We start from the raw sequence: 24,323 nt of genomic DNA on the forward strand, positions 1-24,323 counted from the left end.
TAGAGTTGTGCGGGTCTCCTATAACTTCTCTTGATTCTCTGTCTGTGTCTTCTATCATTTACTGAAGGGGAAGACTTGATGTTTCTACGTATAACAGGATTTGTCTTTTCATATCACTTTTTGCTGCATGTGTTTTTGAATCTCTGTTTTGTAATAGGGGCACACACATTGAGAATGCTTATGCCTTTTTGATGAATTAATCCTTTCATCATTATGTAATCTCTTTCTTTATCCCTGGTAATTTTCTTTATTCTGAAGTCTACTTTGTCTAAAATTAAAAGTTACTTCAGCTTTCTTTTGCTTAACGTTTGCAAGGTATTTCTTTTCCCATCATTTTATGTCTAATCTACATTATTTTATTTAAAATAGGTTCCTTCTACATGGAATGTAGTTATTTCTTTAAAATCCAATATAAAAATCTGTATATTCAATTACTGTATTTAGACCATTTATATCCAGGTTAATAATTGATATGGTTGTATTTAGATCTATCATTTTTTTTTATTCGCTGTTTGTCCCTGTTTTTTTTTTTCCTGTTACCCCTTCCTTGACTTCATTTGAAATATTTGACTCTATTTTGGCATTCCATATTACTTTATTTCTTGTTTCTTCAGTTATATATCCTTGTATGATTTGTTGGTATTGTTTTGGTTTTATTTTTATTTTTGTTTTGGTGTGGTTGCTCTAGGGTTTACAATATATACATACCGAACTTTCACAGTTGACTCAAACTTAATATTTACCACCTCAAGCAAAATTAAGAAGACTTGCCACATTATAGATTTCTTGATACAACCCCTTTACGTTAGGATTGTTGTGAATTGTGATTTGTAACAAGAAATATATATTTGGTGGCACACAGTTCCTAAAACCCTTGGAATTTCCTAAGTGATAAAAACAATAAAGGTGAAGGGGTGACTTTTGTTGTTCATAACAAGCCCCTTCCAACTACACCTGAGTTCATGTTATTGAGGTGGTTTTTGGAAAGCCCCTAGATAACTAAGCATGTGGACTGGTTGCCAGGAGAATCATGCTGGTTTTAAGAAAGGGTTAAAATTTTCAGCCTAACCCTCCCACCCCTGTCCTCCAGGGGAGGGAACCCACCAGCTATGGCCAATGATTTAATCAATTGTGCTATGTAATGAAGCTTGCATAAAAACCAAAAGGACAGAGTTTAGGAAGCTTCCCAGCTGGTGAACACGTGGATGTGCTGAAAGGGAAGTACATCCAGAGAAAGCATGGAAGTTCCATGCTCCTGCTCTCATTCCTTGCCCTATGCATCTCTTCAGTCTAGCTGTCCCTGATTACATCCTTTTACAATAAGTCAGTAATACAGTAAGTAAACTGTTTTCCTGAGTTCCATAAGCCACTCTAGCAAATTAATCAAACCTGAGGAGGAGGTTATGGGAACCACCAGTTTACATGTTTTGTGACTTTCCAGTGTTTGACTTGAGTCACTGTGACACAGCTATACTTCTACCCTTGGATTCTGTGACATGTCCCCATTGAGTATGCTTGTTACCTTCCTATGTTTTCTTAAGCCACTCTCATTTGAGTCTTAGTGTCTTCTTTGCAATCTGACCAGAAAGTGTGAGATTATTCTCAAGAGTCCTCCAATGTTCCACCCCTTAACAGATACTATCCATTAACGAACTTGCTCTTTTGACATCCACATACAGCATTTGGTTGCATCTCTGTTAGGGGTATACATTGAAAAATTCCTAGTAAAATAAGTACAAAAATGAACTACACTTTTTCCTTATTCTAGCATCAATGTTGCCTGTGAGCCCCCAGTCAGCCTAAAGTGCATAGCTTTGTTTATCCCATTCTGGCAAGCTCAGGACAGTCTGACAATTCATCAGTCAGATTTAGGACTTCTCACAATCAGTTGCCTTGTAGTTTAAAGCCCTTTCTCCTCTTCCGGGCCCCACCTGGCTTAGAAACATTATGTAAAACAAGAGGAAACAGGTGTGGCCTGCTTTCTATTCTTCCACTCTACTCTGGTCAATGTACCAGCTCCCAGGTAGTGCCTTCAGCAAGACCCAGAGGAGGGAGCAGTTTCTTCTTGGCTATAACTTCATTTTTCTTCAGTTGAGGTTGGCACTGTTTGGTCTCTCACTCAGACAGAGTCAGATGCTGTCTCTGTTGTGTAGCACACACCATGGTCTGTTGGTGCCCATCTGAGTATCTTGCTCATGCATATTTCTGGTGACTCCTTCACTACCTGGCAATGTCTTGAAGGGTGCAAACGAGCTAACTGACACTCACAGCTATATTCTTGGGTTTATCCAGGTCTCAGAGATTCCAGGAATCTCTGACACGGCAAATTTTAAATGCAAGGAAAAACAAGGAGGGGAGGAGCACCTTCCATTTGTTGGGAGAAACAGTGAGGACATAAGACCCCATTGGGGAGGACAGAAGGAAAGCCCTCACAAACTCCCCTTTCAACTCTCTTTCATCAATTCCATATCTCCTGATGGAAAAGCTTAGTGGGGCAAGGTAAGGGAATTTATTTTAACTAAACAGAAATAAAATAATTTTCTTTAGTCCTTGGTGCTGATTTTGCTCATCTATAACCCAGCACTTTCCACTTAGCCAGCAGGTGGAGGATAAGGAACGAGTCAGCAGCCTTTAATAAACATTGTGGTGGACATTCAGCATTAGGAGTCATGATTCATGTCTTTTTCTGTTTCCTGTCCTATGCTCCGAGGCCTTAGAAGCAGAGAACTTACAATTTAACACCTCATACTGATGCCAGAAGGCCATGTGCAGGGACCTAGAGTGAGAGGGGGTCCTGCAGAACCAGTCAAGAAGATCCTTGGCTTTTCATAGGATGGAAATCAAATGTGAACCAGCAGGAAGTGAGAGCAGTGTTTATGGAAGATATAGAGAACAGATATAGACAGAGTGTCTAAGAGACTCCGAAAGGAAAGGAATATGAGTCTCATCTTTGTTCCAGGTCTTGGGGATGATGGTCTGGTATACATGTCCCCTCAGGCATCCAGAAACCGGTTAGAACAAAGAAAAGGGCCCAGGCGTTATTACTTGGAGCCAGGGAGCCTTGGTGTCTGGATGTCTAGTGCCAAAGGTCTGGAATATGGATACGATAGCTTTCTCCAGTCTTTCTCACCTGGTCCTTCCTTAGATATTATCTAAAGAAACCATTAACTCCTTGCCCCTTACAAGAAGGACATTATGAGGCATGTGTAAAGTGGGGTGAGGGTGCAGGTCCTAGCAAGAATAAAAGCAGAAAAAGGAGCAAAAACAGATTTTCATGGAGTCTTTCAGTGTCCCTGTCTCAATACTGACTTTTATTTACCTACTTCCTCCACATCTGTATCTCTTTCTGTATCCTATCTCTAAATTAATGGTGTAATTATCCACCCAATTTCACTCAATTCAGAACACTGGGATTAACCTGGGTGCCTCCCTCATCCTTATCAGCTATATTCAATCAGTCATTAAATCCTCTAAATTCCTCCTTAGTCATATATCTCTGTCATAAACCCCTTCTCTGTCCCTCTACTACCTTAATTCCAGCCTTCAACACCTTTTGCTTAAACAATTGCAATAAATTCCTAATTAATTTCCAGTCAAAGAAATCTCTCCCCACCCTACACTGAGCATATCTTCCCAATGATGTGACAAAGTAACTCTCCTTTTTGAAAACATTTGACATCTGTGGAAACAATCCAAGTCCCATACTGGAGAGAAGAAAATATGCAATCAGAAATTTATTTTCCTTTATGAAGATCATAAGCTTTAATTAATAAGAATCTTATCAATCACTTAAAAAAAAAGGCATGTTGTTTATTTAGGTACTATGCTGTGAATCCCTTCTCTTTGCTGATAACAGAAGCTGTAGGGAGAAAAAATACATACTAAGGGAGCTAAACAAAGAATCCATTTGCTAGCTAATCGAATTGGGTGAAGATCTAAAGATTAAATTGATCTTGCCTGACCTGTTCACTGTCATAAGTGACACATTTCTCTACAGTTATTTTCCTGCCATTTCCAGAGTAAAGACAAATTGTGTGCTGCCAAACCGTTTTATTACCCACATAAAATGTAAACCTTTATGTTTGTCAAGATTTACATGCTTAGCGTATTATCATAAATCACAATTAACAACAGCGTAGGAGATAAGGCTCACGACTTTTACATGTTGTTAATCATTTTATCTAAAACAGCACCCATCCAGGGCTTCAGTCAGCTTTACTTTTCTCCATAGTACTTACCACCAAACATTTTCTCTATTTTTTTGTCTCCACCAGAAAGTAAATGCTGTAAAGGCATTTTGTTTGTTTTGCCCAAACAACGGTATTAGTTGTGTTTCATTCATTTGTAAATATCCCTAGTTTAGTGCTTGGTACAAAGTGAGCCTCAGCAAATATTTGTGTAATGGATAAAAGGAAGTAAACGAAAAACAAAACAAAACCTCTGTCGTGTAGCTGAGAAATGGTTTTGCACTTCGCAAATTACGAGTAATGAAAACATCTTCACAGTTCTCAGGACAAGGTAAGAGGTGGAGGCTGTCGTTATTCACCCTACTCTACATGTACATGTATGTATACAGTGAAGCTTGAAAATGTGCCGTGTGGAGGTCACAGAGCAGTGGTGGTACAAAACCTGCTAAAATCTGGCCCGGTGACCTTGGGTGATTTAGACCCTTTCCTCGATTTCATTAGCCAATTTTAGGTGTCAGACCCAAGAAACCAATTTGCTCCCCTTCGAAACTACCACGTTTGGCACACTATTTATCTCGAAATACATTCTTGAGAAGGCGAAAAGGCGACATGAGGAAAGAACGGGCAAAGGAATAATTTTTAATTCTCACACTATTTTTCTTTTTTTTCAATATATGAAGTTAATTGCCAAATTGGTTTCCATACAACACCCAGTGCTCATTCCAAAAGGTGCCCTCCTCAATACCCATCACCCACACTCCCCTCACACTATTCTTTTTCAATTTTTACGTAATTCTTGTGACTGCCGCTACTGAAAGTGTTGAGACAAAAACGTAGACTAGCTCCGCTACCCATAGCTGATACGACCAAAATGCTTTCGCTGCCCACACCCAAAATGGACGCTGACTATGACGCTCCTGGCAATTCTCTACTGGCCCCGCCCCTCTAGCCCGGAACCCCTCCTCCCTACCGTGCCCGCCCTTCCGTCAGAGATCTGCTCATGATTGGGTGTCCCTAGTGTTTGGCGATCCTCCGGATGTTGCGTCACTCAGGGAGTAGGGGAGACTGCGCGCGCACAGACAGTAAAGAGCGGGCGGAGGGCCAGGGAGGTGTGCGCGGTTGCGTATCGCCGGCCCGGAAGGGTAACTGCGCGGTTGAGGTGACCGGGGACTGAGGTATGGCCACTCCGGGCCGATTGTGGCACCGCAGATCTACTGTCATGATGGCTAGCTTCGCGGGGCCGCTGGGTGCATCCGAGGAGAGCTGAAGGCGGCGGCACTGCTGGCTGCGTCACAGCCTGGCGGCGCGTTAGAGTCACCGTCCTGTGGGTGACCGGGTGAATGGGGGCGACGGCTGCAGGGCCTGAGATAGGCTGGCAGGGGCTCGCCCCCCGCTGCCCTCTTCTGCAGGGGCAGCGAGGTGCTGAATCACCCTGCGGCCGGGCCGCACAGCCACCGCTCTCTCAGATAAGGGGGTGCTTGATAAGGATTGTGCATTGACTCTGGGAGACTGGAGGCTTGCTGCCGAGTCTAGTCTAGAGAGCTGGTTGAACTTTCTCAGGGGACCAGGCGCTTGATTGCATCAGTGCTTACGGGAGCGTTTGGGGTTTGGAGTCGGTGATACCTTACCCATTTTATAGCTAACTCACAGGCGTCTCAGAGGGCAAACAGTGTTTCGAGGCCATTTCTAGCATGTGGCAGAAGCAAGATTTCTCCGTTTTTCTGTTACGCGACGTGGTGGCCACTCGGTTGGGCCTCTTTCCCAGTCCATGTGTCGATGACTGAGGAGATAAACAGCAACAACGTACTGAGATGATGTAACGACGTGAAAGTATTAGAAGGACTCGGTATTTTCCCAGTGTTGTACACCCTCTTATAGATTCAGTGGTAGAGCTGGAAGTACACTCAGTTAAGTAAGTTTTAGCAAAGATTCTTAACTATTGGTGTGCTAGGTAAAACTATTCCTGGGTCCCATTCCTAGAGATTGAATTATTAGGACCGGAGTTAAGACCCAGGATCTACGTTTTAAGACACATCCTAGGTGGTTTCAGTACCTTGGGTATTTTTATCACATTTTGAAAGAAAGTACTATTTGGCGTGTTTAGCAAAAAATTCATGATGCGTCATTACTGTTGAGGTCTTGAAGCCTTACAGTGCAGTCTGACCTTGAGTTATTCAGCTTTTCCTTGGATGACGTTTTTGTTCTGCTCAAAAGTTGTACAGAGTCTTGTTTTAAATTTTCCCATCGAATTCTGGTGTAAATCTTAAAACCATATCTATAAAAGCCATCACACACCCTGTAATTTTCTTAAGAAATTAGCATTCACTTTGTATTACATACATAACTTCTACAGAGTTATACACCTTATTGTTCAACCTGGGATTTAATTCTGTTTTGGTGAACCATCCCATACTGGATTCTGGGATAGATTTCTTGAAATAACTGGGAATAAACAGAGAATTCATCTTTATCATTTAAAAAGGTCACTTCCATTTTTCTCCTAAAATAGGATTGGTCCTTTCGTATCTCTGTATCTTCTGTGTTAATTCCCTCAATTAGTTAGTGGGTTATTTTTTGTCTGTGTCTAACTAGCATTTCAGATCTGCCTGGTAAACCTGGTGCACCACCATGCTGGCCGCAAGACTTGTGTGTCTCCGGACACTACCTTCCAGGGTTTTCCAACCAGCTTTCACCAAGGCCTCGCCTGTTGTGAAGAGTTCCATCACGAAGCATCAATGGCTCTTAACACCCAGCAGGGTAAAGATAATCTGAATGTTTTCATGTTGTGTCTCTGTGCACTAGGACCTTTTATTTCTTTTTTTTTTTTTAATTTTTTTTTTTTTCAACGTTTATTTATTTTTGGGACAGAGAGAGACAGAGCATGAACGGGGGAGGGGCAGAGAGAGAGGGAGACACAGAATCGGAAACAGGCTCCAGGCTCTGAGCCATCAGCCCAGAGCCTGACGCGGGGCTCGAACTCACGGACCGCGAGATCGTGACCTGGCTGAAGTCGGACGCTTAACCGACTGCGCCATCCAGGCGCCCCTTATTTCTTTTTTTTGGACAGAGTATGAAGTTCCCTATTTTACCATTAGTGATGCGCTGAAACAGCCCTGATAATGCCCCAAATCAGTTCTTTCTCCCCATTAGTTTTGTATCATTTTGTTCCTCCTTACCATGTATGAAAGAGCTCTTATAACTTTCTCTTACAGCTTTTGGAATTTCATTCAGAGAATTTACAGTGATTTGTGAGAGATTGAGAGCTGTTACGGCTCAGGAGATTGTGGAGCCTGTAGTAAAAAGCTGAAGAACCCAGGAATATTACCAGTTGGCCAGTAGCTAGAAATGTTACTAAAAATGTCATTTCAGCTTTTGATTAGAGAGTGGTAAAATCCATTAGGTTAGGGATGCCTGGGTGGCTCCATGGGTTAAGTGTCCAACTTTGGCTCAGGTCATAATCTCCTGGTTTGTGAGTTTGAGCCCTGCATCCAGCTCTGTGCTGACAGCTCAGAACCTGGAACCTCTTCAGATTCTGTCTCTCTCTCTTTCTCTCTCTCTCTCTCTCTCTCTCTGCCCCTCCCCTGCTCGTGCTCTGTCTCTGTTTATCAATAATAAATAAACATTTTAAAAAATCCGTTAGGTTAGAGAGAAATATATTTATCGTTCATCGTTTACATTGGAAGTATAAGTTTTGAAATATGAGGTAAATAAGGAAATATATACAGGCTAAAAGAGACAGCTGTTTTCCTCTTGAGTTAACTGTTCCCTGTTGAAAACAGCTAAAATAGAGGTAGTAGTCATCCCGCCCTTTCTTTGGCTTTGTGTTCAGCAAAGATAACTTTCGTGAGCCCCATTCCCCAGATTTAAAAAAAATGCAGCTAATACATATTGAATGCAGATTTTTTAGCAGTTAGTCCTTGAAATATAATTCTAGAGATATAAATCTGTGGTTTTTTAAATAAACAATTATTCCGAAACTTTAAGAAATAAAGTTGTGAACTAAGGAGTTAAGTGAATCACTTCAAAGATAGACCATAGGTAGGGTCTACATTGAATTTTTTAGATTGGCTAACATACCTTTGTAGTGAAAGTACATACATAGAAACGACCAAATTAGTATAGAGTTTTCTAATGCAATGAGATTTAATTTTATTTTACTGATAACATTCTGTTTTGGTGTGTGTGCTGTGTGTCTTTGTTTTCGTGTATATCAGGAATATGCCACCAAGACGAGAGTTGGGATCCGGCGTGGGAAAACTGTCCAAGAACTTAAGGAGGCAGCAGTGGAACCATCAATGGAAAAAATATTCAAAAGTAGGCAGTAGTCTTTAGTTTTTGAGCTGGAATATGTGAATACATTTTACATGCATGAACAGCTTCCTAAACATACGTACAAACTTACGTATATGAGCATTTCCTTGGAAGAAAGGCAATCCATCATTCTTCAGGATCTTGTGGCCCAGAATAATATTTCACACTGGGTCCATTGGTTTCCATTCATATTTCTTCCAGAGAAAATGTTATTTTTACCATTTTTTAAAAAGGATTAGTAGTATGACATGATATAAAAACATATAATCTGTTAAGGAAGTTCATTTGAAGTTGCATAGACTCTTCAAGCATATCATGTTTGTGTATGTTTCAAGTCAAGAGAAAATCACTAAAACAGATACTAATAAAAACCTAAATGTTCAAGAAGAGTCCTCTTAACTGGTTGTTCATATAAGGCCTCCCTGGAAACCAGACCTAACAAAGTCAGTTTGGATTTCAGCTTTGCAAGTTTAACCAGATTGTTCATCTAGCCACGTATACTCAACACTATTGCTTGTTAACAACTTTACAGAATGTCAATATATTATAATGAGAAAGAGTTGTAATCAGTGTCCTTCAGGGCATTTCTTTCTGATAAGTAAGTTGCCCTGAAAACCAAATCGTATGAATCCTACAGCTACAGCACAGTAATAATCTTAGCAAATTTATACTAAAGGGGGTAAGACGCTGTTGATGAATACTTCCAGCCAATTAGAGTTGATAAGCTGTTTGTTTCTCTTGCTCTTGTTTTAGAGCATCCTCTCCCTTGATTCCGCTGCATAAATATTGATTACACTTTTGATTCCTTTTTCTTTCTCTTTGTAAAGCATCATCTTTGTTAATAGCACTTTAGACACAGCGTGATATGATTATTAACATTTCTTTTTCATCTTTCTAAGAATATCTTGAGAACGTACCCCCGATTGTTAGGAATAAAACACTATTACAGAAGTATTCCCATGTCCACAGATATACTGCCTCCTTAAAGTTCATTGGAGTGAAATTAAAGGCCAGTCAAGTCTGATCCTTTCTGTATTATTACACTTAGTTTAACATTGTCCTTTTTTACTGGTGCCCTAATTTTAAGACCATTGCTATACCCCTATATATTCTAACTATGGTTTTACAAAGGAGTATGGTATATAGTTTGATTTTCCTCGTATAAATATTAGAGAGAGCTTACCATCCCTTTTCAATTTAGTGAAGATATGACTGTATTAATGCGCATTTCCTTCTGTGCTCTGCAGTTGATCAGATGGGAAGATGGTTTATTGCTGGAGGGGCTGCTGTTGGTCTTGGAGCATTGTGCTACTATGGCTTGGGAATGTCTAATGAGATTGGAGCTATTGAAAAGGCTGTGTAAGTAAATTGTTCCCAAACATTTCTAATCTTAAAGATTCCAGTTTGGTTTTCATCCTTGCCTTTTGCCACTTTTGGAATGTTTTATATCTAGTCTTCCAACTGTATAGAAATACACATGAATAAAAATGAAATCTTTTGGCATCTGTTCAAACTTAAGTAAAAATCTTTTACCAAGGTTATATGTGTTTAGGCAAGGAGAAAATGTGTTTTTTTTGTAGATGTGCCAAGTGCTTATGTTTTATGTTTTTATTTTTTAAACTTTATTTTGAGAGAGGGAGAGAGTACAAGCTGGAAAAGGGCAGAAAGAGAGGGACAGAGAATTCCAGCCAGGCTCTACGCTGTCATCACAGAGCCCAGTACTGGGCTCTATCTCACAAACCGTGAGATCATGACCTGAGCCGAAATCAAAAGTCAGATGCTTTTAACTGACTGAGCCACCCCAGTGCCCCAAAGTTCTTATGTTTTATATCATTTAATTTTTATGATAGCTCCAATGCATGCATCATTATTTCCATGATAAATGAAGTGAATACGATAGCAGTAAATTGATATTTCCTAAAGTTTCCCAGCAAATAAATAATTGAACCAAAATTTATATCCATGCTTTCATAAATGAACCATGTTGTGTTTCTTACAGAATTTGGCCTCAGTATGTGAAGGATAGAATTCATTCTACCTATATGTACTTAGCAGGAAGTATTGGTTTAACAGCTTTGTCCGCCCTGGCAGTGAGCAGAACTCCTGTGCTTATGAACTTCATGATGAGAGGCTCTTGGGTGGTAAGTCAGCTTGTTTTTGTTTTCCTTTTCCACTAAATACCAAAAGTTTAGGCAAAAAATATTGGCCGGGGGTGGGGGGGAGTGGATTAAATGGAAAGAATCCCTTACTATATTGACAGGTTGTTCAAATCTGAATTAATAGTGCAGCTGAGACAAAGTAGGAAGTACATTCTGAGATAAATCAGCTATCATTCTTAGTTGAGTGTATATTTAAATACTGGTAAAGGGGTTGAAAACCAAACATACAGGAATATCCTACTTACCTAGAAGCAGCTATCAAATAGCTTGTATTTTATAGCAATTTTATTAAAAAAAAAAAAAAGACAGGGCAAATGCAAAGCCATCTTAGAAATCAGTGGAAAATATGTATTGCTAACATTCTGAACTTTCCTGACCCTGTGTAGGGTTTTACATTCAGTGAGTGTTTCTTGAGCATTTGTTAATTTTTCTGGATAAAAAAAATAGTGATTTCAAAACTGGTAGCTATTTTTCTACTGTCTGGTTGAAGAGATGAACTTGAGTAAGTGGTAAAGGATGTGCAAGGAGAAGTAGAAAGTGTAAAATCAGTTGAAAGACTGTTTTCATCTTGGACTAGTAGGGAAGTTCCATGAAAGAGACGTTTATTTCACCAGAACTGTTGGAGGCTATCATTTTTTATTTTAGGAGAGAACAGAGGTAGTCTAGGTTTGCAGAACAGCTTGAGCAAAGGAGAAGAGGTAGTCATTAAAACCCGCGGAGTGCTCACTCACTCTCTCTCTCAAATAAACAAACATTGGGGTGGAGGGCAACGCCTGGATGGCTCAGTCAGTTAAGTGTCTGACTCTTGGTATTGGCTGAGCTCGTGATCTCCTGATCTTGGGATTGAGCCCCCGTGTCAGAATCCCTTCTTGGAATTCTTTCTCTGCCCCTCACCCTCGTGCGCGCGCACGCTCGCACGCGTGCTCGCTCGCTCTCTCTCCTCCAAATAACATTAGAAGAAAACATCAGAGTGGAGTTCGAGTATCTGAGGTCTAGAGTGTAAAGAAGACACAATCAGACAGTGTCTGGTTGCCACACTGAGGAGCGGGTCTAATCAGTGAGAAGCGGTTGCAGATACTGGAACAGCAGAAAATACGATTTGTCTTTGAGTTCTAAGAAGTCAAATGGAAGAGACAAGAAGCAAGTATACCAGCTGGGGCTTTTCAAGATCTGAAGTGGAGGATTATAAGAATGTGAGCTATGAGTTTGAGACTGGAAGGGAATGGGGGATGGGACCGTTTATATCATACAGATTTCCAAATCTGTACTTTCCAAAGAAGAACCATTTAGGGTAGTGTGGCCGTTTGGACACTTCAGTATTCTTAGAATCTTACTTCTCAGATGGGTGTCCTGAATCTCCTAGCCTAGAACTTCATGAAGGCACAGAATAAGCACGGTGCATTCTCACCAGGAATGTACATTTTAATCAGGCAAATAATTTAAAACAATGATTTTTAACAAAGCAATGTGGTTATAAGAGAAAAATTTAAGTATACAAAGAGTTTAGCCCCTAAAATAAGACTTCAAAGAAGTGTTTGTGCTTGGGCCATATTCTGAACTTACTTTCGGCATAAGATTACTCTTACCTGCTGTTAGAACTACTTAAATTAAAAAATTTGGAAAGCCAGGCAGGTGCTACAGAGAGGAAGATGAAGATTTGGGGGGGAGGGGGGGGAGGGGACAGACATACACACAAATAATGTCAAAGTTGACACCAAGTGATTTTGGAACAGAGGAGAGGCTTCTGACACTGCTCATGGCAGTCAGGGTACCTCCCAGAATAACTTTCCAGGGGACGAGATAATCCTTGAATAACTCAAATGAATTAGGCAAAATAAACGGAATTAAAGAGGCACGAAATGGGGTCATATTCGCATCCCTACTATTTCATTGTAGCTGGAGTGTAGAGTATGGAACGGTGAAAGGCAAAGAATGGAACTGGGTCATGAACATGAAGGACCTTAAAAGAAAAAAATACAGTTGTGATAAATACCCTGAAAGTGCCTTGCATTTGTATGAAGAAATGCATGAAGTGGATTTTAGTAATTATTTCTTCATTGGAAAGTGATCTAGTAGAACTCTGCTTTTTTCTGTTAATGAGTAAAGGCTTTCCCATTCTCAGCAAAAATAGCTGTTTTGTTTTTATCTGTACCTTACATCTGAGGTTGAACATTCACATACCTGTGTTCAGATGGATAATGCAGAGGAGGGAGGCAGGCCTTAGGTCACACAAGGGATTAGTGACATCTAACCAAAAGCATTCACAATCTGTTGTTTTTTGAATAGTTGGGCTACCAGATATCTGCTGTTTTCTGTCCAAGAGTAGCAAATTTGCAGTTTCTGTTTCAGGTTTCCTAAAGGTTCATTACAGTCTTTCTCTATTATGTACATTTCTTTCTATATGCACAAGAAGTGTTTAAGTGTCATAACAATGGAAATGTAAGATAAAAGGGACGGAGGACCAAGTCAGCTAGAAAACTAAGAGGATAGAGAAGTAGAATCTTATTCTCTTTTCCATGTGCTTCTGTTTGTTTTTTAGGTTTTTGTTAAGCAAATGATGGAGTTCAAGGCAGTGTGCTATGTATATATTCTAATTGGTGTATCATGATAAGTTTTTTTCAATGTAGTTTGCTATGCAAAAATAAATACAATTAATAATTATTTTGGGATTCTTAAAGAGGTTTTGTTAGGTCTCTGTCTAGGAAGAATACAATTTTTAAAAGGTCATGTTATCAATCAGAGCTCAACATACTCACTTGAAGAGTCTGCAAAACTTTGTGTGACAGTAGGGGACACTCTTGTCCCCTCCTAGATCAATTTTCATTATCCTTAATTTTTTTTTAAATTTTTTAATGTTCATTTATTTTTGAGAGAGAGTGAGAGAGAGCACAAGTGGGGGAGGGGCAGAGAGCAAGGGAGACACAGAATCTGAAGCAGGCTCTAGGCTCTAAGCTGTCAGCACAGAGCCTGACATGGGGCTCGAACACACGAACTGCAAGATCATGACCTGAGCTGCAAGATCATGACCAAGTTGGATGGTTAGCCGACTGAGCCACTCAGGCGCCCTTATCCTTAATCTTCTTAAACAAAATTTATTGGAGGGACTAGCTTAACTTGGAACTTGCAGGTTTTTCTTTTGATGTTGTATATAAGGATTGATTTTTCTCAGTAACGTGTGTTTCAGACAATTGGTGCAACCTTTGCAGCCATGATTGGAGCTGGAATGCTGGTACAGTCAATACCATATGACCAGAACCCAGGCCCAAAGCATCTTGCTTGGTTACTACATTCTGGTATGTTCTAACTTTAAATTTTTATTAAATAACCTTCATTACTGTCTTCTTTGGTTCTTTACAATTGTGAATGACTTGTGCATAATTTAATAAAGACTCATGTTTAGAAAACACTTATAGTTTTTTGTACGTAATAGTGGTTGTATTATAGCCAGATCTCTACTCTGAAAAAATAATTATTCAGATACTAAGACCATGGACATCCCAGTATTATACTTGGCCTCCTGTGACAGTCTAATACACGTAGAGATTTCCTTTATGTATTTTGCCTAATACTAGAAGCATTTCAAACCTGATACACATTACTTGAGAATTATTCTTGTGTATCTTTAGAAAAATTTTAAAATGAGGGTGGAGAAGGAAAGGAGGAGGTAAGTCACAAGAAAGAATAGGAGTACAGGATCTTGCAATGGAGCATTGGAAGAAGGAAAACAATGAGAAAGACCTTTGGAAGTGTACTTTGTCTCTGATACAGTTAACTGGGTCATTATTTAGATGGGTCTTAGCTCAGAGTTACCATGGACAGGGCAAAGGCTGTCCACTCCCTGGTATTGCAGGACAGTTTTAATATCCTTTTAGGTATATGTTGTGATATCTCCCTTAATTATGGAGACACAAATATTTTAAAGTTTAGATAAAGTGTTGCCATTATCTGTGGGTTGAATAAAGAGCCAACTAGACCTAGAAGCAAAAGTGTGTCTTAGATACGTGTTCTCTACCTCAAAACAAGACAGATTTTTTTCTATATATTTTTTTGAGTATAGGTGATAAACAATGTTACAGCGGCAAGTGTACAACATAGTGTTTCCAGTTCTGTATACATTATGCTATACGCCTCACAGTGCAGCTACCATCTGTCACTTTATAGCACTATTACAGTGTCACTGACTATATTCCCTATGCTGTGCCTTTTACTCCTGTGATTTACTCTGTAACAGGAAGCCTGTATCTCCCACTCCTTTCACCCATCTTGCCCATCCTCCCACCTCCCCTCTGGCAACAATCCGTTCTCTGTTTTTATGGATCTGTTTCTCCTTTTTATTTTTTTATTCACTTAAGACAAGTTTTATGAGCATTTCCTTGAAACTTTCTTGGAAGCAGGCTCTGAAATGTTTCTTACGTGGGTTAGTAAATGGAAATTAGGTTTTTGGCACCCAGTGAGCCAGATTTCCAGTGCGAACTATGTCATTCATATTATGTGCTGTTTTTGTTTTGGTAAACAGACTTCACATGACTTCACAATCTCAGTTTTCAACTCTCTTCCATTAGGCCTGAGGTTATTCAACCATAGATTTTGTCTATGGAGTTTTACAGGACAAAGTCCTTGTGATGGAGGGAGGTGGTCCAGTATTTTCTAGTACCAATAACCTGCTTTAAAAAAATTTTTATCCAAAATATAATATGTATACTTCTAAAAATGTAGTATCTCTTGAGTGCTATCTGTAAATATTTAAGGATTACTCAGCTTCAGGACAACTGCATATCACAGTAGTATACAGAGCTTTTTGTTTTTAAGTATTAAGTGTATATCCTTTCATTAAAACACCAAAATCCTCACCATCTGAGTTTAGCATTTATGTTACAGTTACAATTCTCTGGATTATAGTATCTTGTCCAGTGAATGGACTTTTGCACCTGTTTCCATTTTAGACACTTGAGTTCCTTGAGAAAACTGGTTCAGCGTTTTTACCTCTGATAAGTAGTAAATATTTAGTGACTTACTGAATTAAAATAGTCATGTTGTTTCAATTTGAGCTTAGAATTAAGGGCTTTCTATCTGGGTTGCTTAGAAAACTCCTTTTAATCTGATACTGTAGTGTATAAATTACTTGAGGTATTTAATGTATTGGAGGGGACCCCCAACACTACCCATTTGTTCAGTATTTTTTTAGAAGGAGTCATAGGACTCAGCATATAGTTGTACTCAGAGCTAAGGACATCAAAAGGACACATGACAGAATCTGGAGAAATCCATCCACAGGCTTTCAGTGTGCTCCCTCCTTCCTTTGAGGGGACCTAGTAAGGATGTGTAAAGTGCAGTAACATACAGTGTTTCTGCCCAGGGAAGCCCGTTAGAGACTTGGTACCCACAGGCTTTAATAAGGGCTAATCATGTAGGCACCCTCCTAACAACTACCAAAATACAGATTCCAGAAGGAAAACAGACTTTCAGCATAACTCTTAACTGTTTGCACAAGTAGTCTAACCCTGCCAGAGAATGATTTAAGTGCCAAGTTCTTAAATTCCAGCCAAGGACCAGCCCTCCAAGCAAGTCTTTGTAGAGATAACCTTAGGCCTGCTATGCTAAACCTTCCCTGCACAGCATGAATGCCAATTTTTGCTTTATGCTTCATATATACCTACCTATTTTAAGCTATGCAGGCAGGCATTAGTATTCCTGTTTTGTGGATGAGGAAGCTAAGTTATGTGAGGTCAGTATGCCAGGAAGTGCTGTATTATTTCTTCAAGTCTAGCCCTGTATCCACTTTTTTTTTTTTTTAAGAGAGAGCATGAGCTGAGGAAGGCTAGAGAGAGGGGGAGAGAGAAAGGATCTGAAGCGGGCTCAGTGCTGATAGAGAGCCCAATGTGGGGCTTGAACTCATGAACCATGAGATGTTGACCTGAGCTGAAGTCAGATGCTTAACCAACTGAGCCACTCAGGCACCCATGTCCACTCTTTCATTCACTGGAATGATTGAGCTGAGAACTGAAGGAAGCTTAGGTGACCCAAGGGCACCCCCTCACAGTATTAAAGGGACATCAGAGTTGGCTTTTGACCAATATTAACATCCCAGTGCATTCCATTTTCATTTTTCATCCAGACGTTTAGCACTATGCAGATACAGCTGTGGTCTTCATCAGGACTAAGTGATACTATGCAGGAATTACTGAAATGATCATTGGAAAACTATTCTAATTGTGTTTTTCCCCCAGCTTTATCAGGATGTAATTACCACGTGATACTGTAAGTTTTCAGATGTACAACTGGTTGATTTATACATTTATATATTACGTAATGACTACCACCATAGCATTAGCTAACACCTCCATTCCGTATTTACTGTTTCTGTTTTGTGGTGAGAATACATTTAAGATCTGGTCTCTTAGCACCATTCAAGTAGATGATACAGTGATAGCTGTAATCACCATGTGTATATTAGGTCCTCAGATTTGTTAATCTTACAATTGGAAGTTTGTACCCTTTTACCAGTATCACCCCATTTCCCCTACCCCATTACCCCTGGTAACCACCACTCTATGCTCTGTTTCTCTGAGTTTGACTTTTTTAGATTGCACATAGAAGTGACATCATATGGTATTTGTTCTTCTCTTAGTTCACTTAGTATCATGCCCTCAGGGTCCATTCATGTTGTCAAAAATGGCAAGATCTCATTTTTTTTTATGGCTGAATACTACTCCATTGTGTATATACACCACGTCATCTTTATCCATTCACCCATCAAAGGACAATTTGGTTTTTGTATCTTGGAGATTATAAGTAATGCTGCAGTGAACATGGGAGTACAGACATCTTTATAAGATCCTGGTTTCCTATCTTTTGGTTATAAACCCCGAAGTGGGATTGCTAAATCATATGGTAATTATCGTTTTAATTTTTTAAGGAACCTGCATACAACTGGCTGTACCAGTTTGGTGAATGTTAGTTTTTGTTCACAATAATAATGGTGAGCTATCTTTGTTAGTTTTGTAATTAATAATGTCCTTAAGCAGCAGACATCTATTACCATTTAAGATTTTTATGAGAAAGTATCATTGAAAAATCTCTGAATAAACTTTTTTGTTTTGCTAAAGCTACAGGGAGGCTGGGCCACAGCTCCCCACACCATCAGATAACCAGCCCTTAGAGAACAGGCTCACGAAAGAGCCAGACCGTGGGGAACAGACCTTTGGAGGGACCTCCCTAAAGCTGACAAAAAGTCCTGGAGGACCAGACCCCCAAAGGCCTCAAACTTAGGGGCTACTGTTCTGAAAAGGCCAAGAATCAGGTGCCCACACTCTTTGAGGACCCAGATACTGAGGATAAGTCTCCCAGAGGGCTAGAACACAAAGAGCCTGATTGCCAAAGAGCTAGGCCACGAGAGTTGTATCTCTCAGAGGACCGTGGCATCTGGGATGAGACCTTGGCACGGCATGGTGGCCAGGATCTCTGGAAGACCAAGCCGCCAAGGGCCAGACCCCCCAGTGGTGCAGCTGCTCTAGAAAACAGTGTGGAGGTTCCTCAAAAAATTAAAAATAGATCTACCCTATGACCCACCAATAGCACTGCTAGGAATTTACCCAAGGGATACAGGAGTGCTGATGCATAGGGGCACTTGTACCCCAATGTTTATAGCAGCACTTTCAACAATAGCCAAATTATGGAAAGAGCCTAAATGTCCATCAGCTGACAAATGGGTAAAAAGAAATTGTGGTTTATATACACAATGGAATACTACGTGGCAATGAGAAAGAATGAAATATGGCCCTTGGTAGCAACGTGGATGGAACTGGAGAGTGTGATGCTAAGTGAAATAAGCCATACAGAGAAAGACAGATACCGTATGTTTTCACTCTTAGGTGGATCCTGAGAAACTTAACAGAAGTCTATGGGGGAGGGGAAGAAAAAAAAAGAAAAGAGGTAGGAGAGGGAGAGAGCCAAAGCATAAGAGACTCTTAAAAACTGAGAACAAACTGAGGGTTGAGGGGGGGGTGGGAGGGAGGGGAGGGTGGGTGATGGGTATTGAGGAGGGCACCTTTTGGGATGAGCACTGGGTGTTGTATGGAAACCAATTTGACAGTAAATTTCATATTAAAAAAAAAAAAAAAGAAAAGAACCTCCAATGAACCTAACCATGCAGAATGACAAAACCAAAGAAGTGTATCATTGCCGTTGAGGCCACTCGAGAAACTGTCTTTGACAGGGTCAGCCCACACAGGAGAGGACCATTTGAGGGGCAGGCCATGGAAAACAGGACCACCAGGCTAGACCCTGGGGAGCCAGGGGAGGATTGGGCTCCACAAGGGGGTGCTGTGAAAGCGTGATGAGGGAGGCAGGGCCTCATTCTTGCTCCCTGGTACCAGCTCTACCTCCTGCTCCTGGCCCCCTCCTATTCCTGGCCATTGGTGGCTAATGGGGTCAAGAGAACCTGGAGCAGAGAGCTGGCACCAGTATAGGGAGGGGGGCGGGGGGAAGGACACTTTTTCATCCTCTGCCTGTGGCTTAATGCAAATTTTGGGACAGGGAGTTAGTTACCTGGGGCAAGTAATGTGGGGAGCATGATGGAGAATAAAGGTTTTTTTGTGGATTCTGCACAAAATTTGCTAAAAATGTTGCTGTCAGTTGCAAAACTGATGGGAATCCTAATAGAAATGTCATAGAGGAATTTTTATTCAGTATTTTTCTTACAGCAAAAGCTATTTTTAGTTGTTCATTATCATGTGATAATATCTTATTACTTGATCTAGAAATGTTACTTTCACAAAAGAGACACACTGTTAAAATTATAGGATGAAGATAGCTCCTATTCTGAGTTAAACTCTGCACATTTAATGTGTAAGAAGAGGGCAGCTTGTTCTACTGAGCACTGAAATAATGCCTTATCTGAGATTTATTTTTTTTAATTAAGGTGTTCTTTTCACCTTTGCTGATTAAATTATTGGTGCCTTTCACTAATTTTCCTGAACTTGTTGATAAATATCTGACAACTAAAATTACTGTTTACAAACTGAGCTGACATTCCCTTCTACCCAAGGAAACAATGGTGTCTGTCCTTGAAGTTCCTGCATCTTAAGATTAGCATCATATATGCGTTCTCTAATTTTACTTTGTTCCCATTTGGCAGCAGCAGGTTTGACCTTGAGTTAGTCATTTTAAGCCTTTTTGTCTCAATTCTTACATATATATGAATTTTATGAAGAATACCAGTAGGCTCACACACAGATAATGAACCATGTAGAATTTGATAAAGTTATTAAAACGCCAAATTAATGTTTGTGTTTTTGAGTTGAGACTGTTTAACCAGGTATAGTGTTGTGATTTTGAATTTGGATAGCCACAAGTTTGGGGTGTGGAATTTGGAGGTAGTATCACCTAAATAAGGGAGAGATGTTGTAGTCCTGTTGTTTAACCATAAGGTACATGATGTTCAGATGGTGTGTTAGTTACAAGTGGTGTTTTCTTTCTGGTTCTTACTTAGTCAATACTTAACTACTTGCTCTTTCTCCAGGTGTAATGGGTGCAGTGGTGGCTCCACTGACAATGTTAGGGGGGCCTCTTCTCATCAGAGCTGCATGGTACACGGCAGGCATCGTGGGAGGCCTCTCCACTGTGGCCATGTGCGCACCTAGTGAGAAGTTTCTGAAGATGGGAGCGCCCCTGGGAGTGGGCCTGGGTGTCGTCTTTGTGTCATCACTGGGTGAGCTACTGCGCTTTGACATTCACTTCTTGGTATCCGAAAACCATTGATGTACTCAGCTATACTAATGGAGGGAACTTATTAAGAGTTATTAAAATTTTTTTAATGTTTATTTATTTTTGAGAGAGAGAGCATGAACAGGGGAGGGGCAGAGAGAGAGAGGGAAACACAGTATCTGAAGCAGGCTCCAGGCTCTGAGCTATCATCACAGAACCTGACATGGGGCTCGAACTTGTCAACTGTGAGATCATGACCTGAGCCAAAGTCAGATGCTCAACTGACTGAGCCACACAGGTGCCCCAAGAGTTATTTTAAAAAGTTTAAAAGACAAACACTAATTAGACTGCATTTTCTTATTTGGCATCATGGTAAACTATTTTGGGTTTCACATAATACATCTAAAATGGGAAAGTTCCTCTGGAGAACATGCAAGAGCCTTTCTGTAATGTGGGTAAGTGACCCATTACAGGCATAAGTATCATGGGTTTGGACTGAATATGCATATAATTACACGGTGCATATAGTCAGTCTTTTTCCTATCTGTGCAGTACACTAAAAGGTTTTTTTTAAAGAAATGTTAATCATAAATCCAGTTAGAGAAGAGTCCTTTTTTCTTTTTTCCTCCCAGGATCTATGTTTCTTCCACCCACCACTGTGGCTGGTGCCACTCTGTACTCAGTGGCAATTTATGGTGGATTAGTTCTTTTCAGCATGTTTCTTCTGTATGATACACAGAAAGTAATCAAGCGTGCAGAAATAGTGCCACCATATGGAGTCCAAAAATATGATCCCATCAATTCGTAAGTAGTCTTCATGTCTTGTCTCTGTTACACAGGACGTTTGTGTTACTATGGTCTGTTTTGTTTTATGGTTGTATTAGTTTCCTAGGGCTACCATAACAAATATTACAAACCGAATGGTTCAAACCATGGAAATTTACACTCTTGCAGTTCTAGAGGCTAGAAATCTGAAATCAAGGTGTCATCAGGCTTGATACTTTCTGAGGGCTCTAAGAGAATCCTCCCTGCCTCTCTTCTAGCTTCTTGTTTTGGCCAGCAATCCTTGACATTCCTTGTCTTATAGGTACATCACTCCAATCTCTCCCTCTGTCTTCACATGGCATTCTTCCCGTATGTCTCTCTCTGTCACCTCTTATAAGGACACCAGTCATTTTGGGTGGAGGCCCACCCCATTCCAGTATTAACCTCATCTTCCCTCCTATCTTGATTATATTTGCAAAGACCCTCTTCCCAAATAAGGCCACATTTACAGGTACAGGGATTAGGATGTCAACATATCTTGAATTCAACCCACAGTAATGGGTTTGTCAAATTTTACGATCTCTGTTGTTGTTTGATCTATTGTATCTTTTTAGTAAGCTATGTATCCACAGAACATTTGATTATATTGTAACTAAGTTTAATTTAGATATTCAGTTAAGTCCAAATATTTACCTACTTTTGTTAATTAGCTTTGTGGTGCGGTTGTTATATAACAACACTTTTTTTCTCTTTTCTTGGCCTCTCCACCAAAGTAGGTTATTTTATTTAAACAATTTTGTTGGGTTTCATGTTTTCTATCACATTTTTACAAGTAATTTGTTTTTTGTTTCTTTGAAGGTAAAATTTAATGTTTTTTTTTAAAAAAATGCTGCTGTAACAGATATATAACAGGTTTTGGTTGGTGGTGGGGGGTTTCCTTGAGGGGATGTTTAAAAATGCCAGACTTGTGTCTAACACATTTTTATGAAGGTGCTACTTTAGTTTTGTTTTAATTATTTCTTGGCCTATCTTACAGGGTGTTTCTGCAAGATACTACACTCATAAGAGAGGGTCAGAGGGTAGAATAATGATTTTTAAAACTGCCCTTTAACATTTCAAAGATTAATCTGCCAAGGAAAATCTTGACTGTTTTCAGAGCCTTCCTTAGTTGGCATCTTTTCTTTTTCTGATTTCCATTTCATATGCTGTACCTATGACAAATAGTATTGCTTTTCTTTTCTAGATTAAGAAATAGTTCTTTTAGAGTTATTAGAATTACATCATCTATAACAGGCCGTAATTTTCTTTTCCAGGATGCTGGGAATCTACATGGATACGTTAAATATATTTATGCGAGTTGCCAGTATTCTAGCAACTGGAAGCAACAGAAAGAAGTGAAGCAACTCAGCTTCTGACCTCTCCAGTACCTCGGATATCTTGTTTGTTTAATAGGGGCAGGTGTTCACGGAATAGTTTGTATAAGCAGCTTTCACTGATATGTAGAAGATAAGACTTGTCAGCAGGTTTCAGATGTTTGGTGATTTGATGCTTCAGGTCTAGCTTTCTCTTCTAAAGAATAAATTCAGTTGTTCTCTTCCAAATAAGCACACACATTTCCAGTTTCTCAAGTGTGAGTAATTCTAAAACGTTTTAATGAATGTGAAAACTAAGGTTTGTGTTGTGAGGATTTAACTGTTCTGTTTTTAAATTTATTTAAGTGAAAATTAGCAGATTTTGTTTTGCTGCATATTTTTTGAAATGCAGAAATATTAAGTAATGTCATAAGTGACGTAGAAGTTTGGTAAAGGGACCAGAGAGAAGCAAAGGATCACCTTCAGTCTTTCTTTGAATACTTAGCACTTGTGTCGGTGGTGAGCCAGTGAGAGGGGTCTGGCTCTTTGGAGACAAATTAATCATTGCTGTTTTCACATTCATCTGTTGAACTTAATCAAAAGCATTGAGCATAAACAAAGATCTAGGTGATTCATTCTCCCAATGTTCCTTTCTTTCTCAGTGCTATCTTTACAATGTAGAAGTGATCGTGTTTGGCTTTTCATTGTTTGACGTTGTTAGGACAGTTGAGAATGTTAATCATCTGGAGAATTCCTGACATGTAGTTAAATATGTTTAAGTTTTACTTTTAAACCTTACGGAGCAAAATATCCTTAAAACTCTTCTCAGGATGAAACATTCAAAGCATGAAATCTGTTGCATTTTCAAATATACAAACACAGTATTCCTAATTGCTGAATTTTCTTTTGCATATTTATTGAAATGTTTAAGAGAATATATGCTTGCCTTTCTTCATCTCTTCAGGCTTTGAAGCTTTTATTAGAAAAGCCTGTTTGTGGCTTACACTTAAGATTATGAAAGCAGTTTTTCTCTCAGGACTTGGTTTCTTGCATTCCTCTCAGACTAAGCACTAAAAACACAGGAGAGCATAGCTAGTCTTTCTTCATGAACTATATCAATCAAAACTATAGTGGGCAAAGTGTTTTGTTAGAGTTTCCCCCAGCAGACTTTTCCTTCTCTTCTGCATGGGCGATTACTTGACTGTTGTGATATTGATAAGTTTTTTTGATATAGAAGAGTTATTTTTGGAAGTTCTTAATGAATGAAATAAGTGTGTATGATTATTGAGATGATTGGTGTTTTTGACAAATATTTATTACAGTAATCCAGAAGTAACTATTCTAACCACCTCAAATTACATAGAATGCTTATTTCTGAATTAATAAATGTTCCAGCCAGGTGGTGATTGGTCTGTAATTTTTCCAGCTGAACCATACGCATACTATTTGGATAGAGGATTTGTTTCATGTGCTGTCTTACCCTAGTATGTAGAGTACAGGGTGATTATGACCACAACACTTATAGCCAGACTGCCTTTAATTGAACCCCACTTCTTCCACTTATTTCTTAAGTGACCTTGGGCAAATTACTTAATCTCTCTGTGCCCATTTTTGAAGATGGTAACAGAGCCTCCCTCGTAGGATTGAGGTTCTGAAATGTGTGGGCATTTAGCTCTATAAATGCTTCAGCTGCGGGTTAGGGGGTCAGGGTGGGTGTTGTCTTGAGAAAAATCTTAAGTGCCAAATTCTGTTTTTTCCCTTCTCTACTTTAGTTCCTATACACTGTCAGTGTGGTCTTAAAGGTCTTGTCTTCAGTCACATTTTAGAGTCCAAAGTTTATATCC

At 39.6% G+C, this 24,323-nt stretch overlaps 1 protein-coding gene across 2 annotated transcripts; it reads left to right on the forward strand.

Annotated features, from left to right (window-relative positions):
- The first annotated feature begins 5,229 nt into the window (after positions 1 to 5,229).
- Positions 5,230 to 23,885, forward strand: GHITM (growth hormone inducible transmembrane protein). Of its 2 annotated transcripts, none has more exons than XM_043596744.1 (9): positions 5,230 to 5,362; positions 6,780 to 6,944; positions 8,402 to 8,501; positions 9,746 to 9,857; positions 10,498 to 10,639; positions 13,842 to 13,950; positions 20,178 to 20,366; positions 20,995 to 21,166; positions 22,441 to 23,885. In XM_043596744.1, the coding sequence occupies exons 2-9, from the start codon at positions 6,816 to 6,818 to the stop codon at positions 22,523 to 22,525; spliced, it is 1,038 nt and encodes a 345-aa protein (XP_043452679.1). In that variant the 5' UTR covers positions 5,230 to 5,362; positions 6,780 to 6,815; the 3' UTR covers positions 22,526 to 23,885. The 2 variants fall into 2 exon arrangements, with proteins under 2 accessions (XP_043452679.1, XP_043452680.1); XM_043596745.1 differs by lacking the exon at positions 5,230 to 5,362 and adding an exon at positions 5,538 to 6,099.
- The last annotated feature ends 438 nt before the right edge of the window (positions 23,886 to 24,323 follow it).

This window comes from Prionailurus bengalensis, chromosome D2 (assembly GCF_016509475.1).
Source record: "Prionailurus bengalensis isolate Pbe53 chromosome D2, Fcat_Pben_1.1_paternal_pri, whole genome shotgun sequence".
Lineage (NCBI taxonomy): Eukaryota > Metazoa > Chordata > Mammalia > Carnivora > Felidae > Prionailurus > Prionailurus bengalensis.

What these genes read in the sequence shown, in the direction of transcription:
- GHITM (XM_043596744.1), top strand. Translation starts at nt 6,816, where the DNA reads ATGCTGGCCGCAAGACTTGTGTGTCTCCGGACACTACCTTCCAGGGTT. An exon ending in TGATGAGAGGCTCTTGGGTG is followed by an intron (nt 10,640 to 13,841) that starts GTAAGTCAGCTT and finishes CGTGTGTTTCAG; the next exon opens with ACAATTGGTGCAACCTTTGC. An exon ending in TGCTTGGTTACTACATTCTG is followed by an intron (nt 13,951 to 20,177) that starts GTATGTTCTAAC and finishes CTCTTTCTCCAG; the next exon opens with GTGTAATGGGTGCAGTGGTG.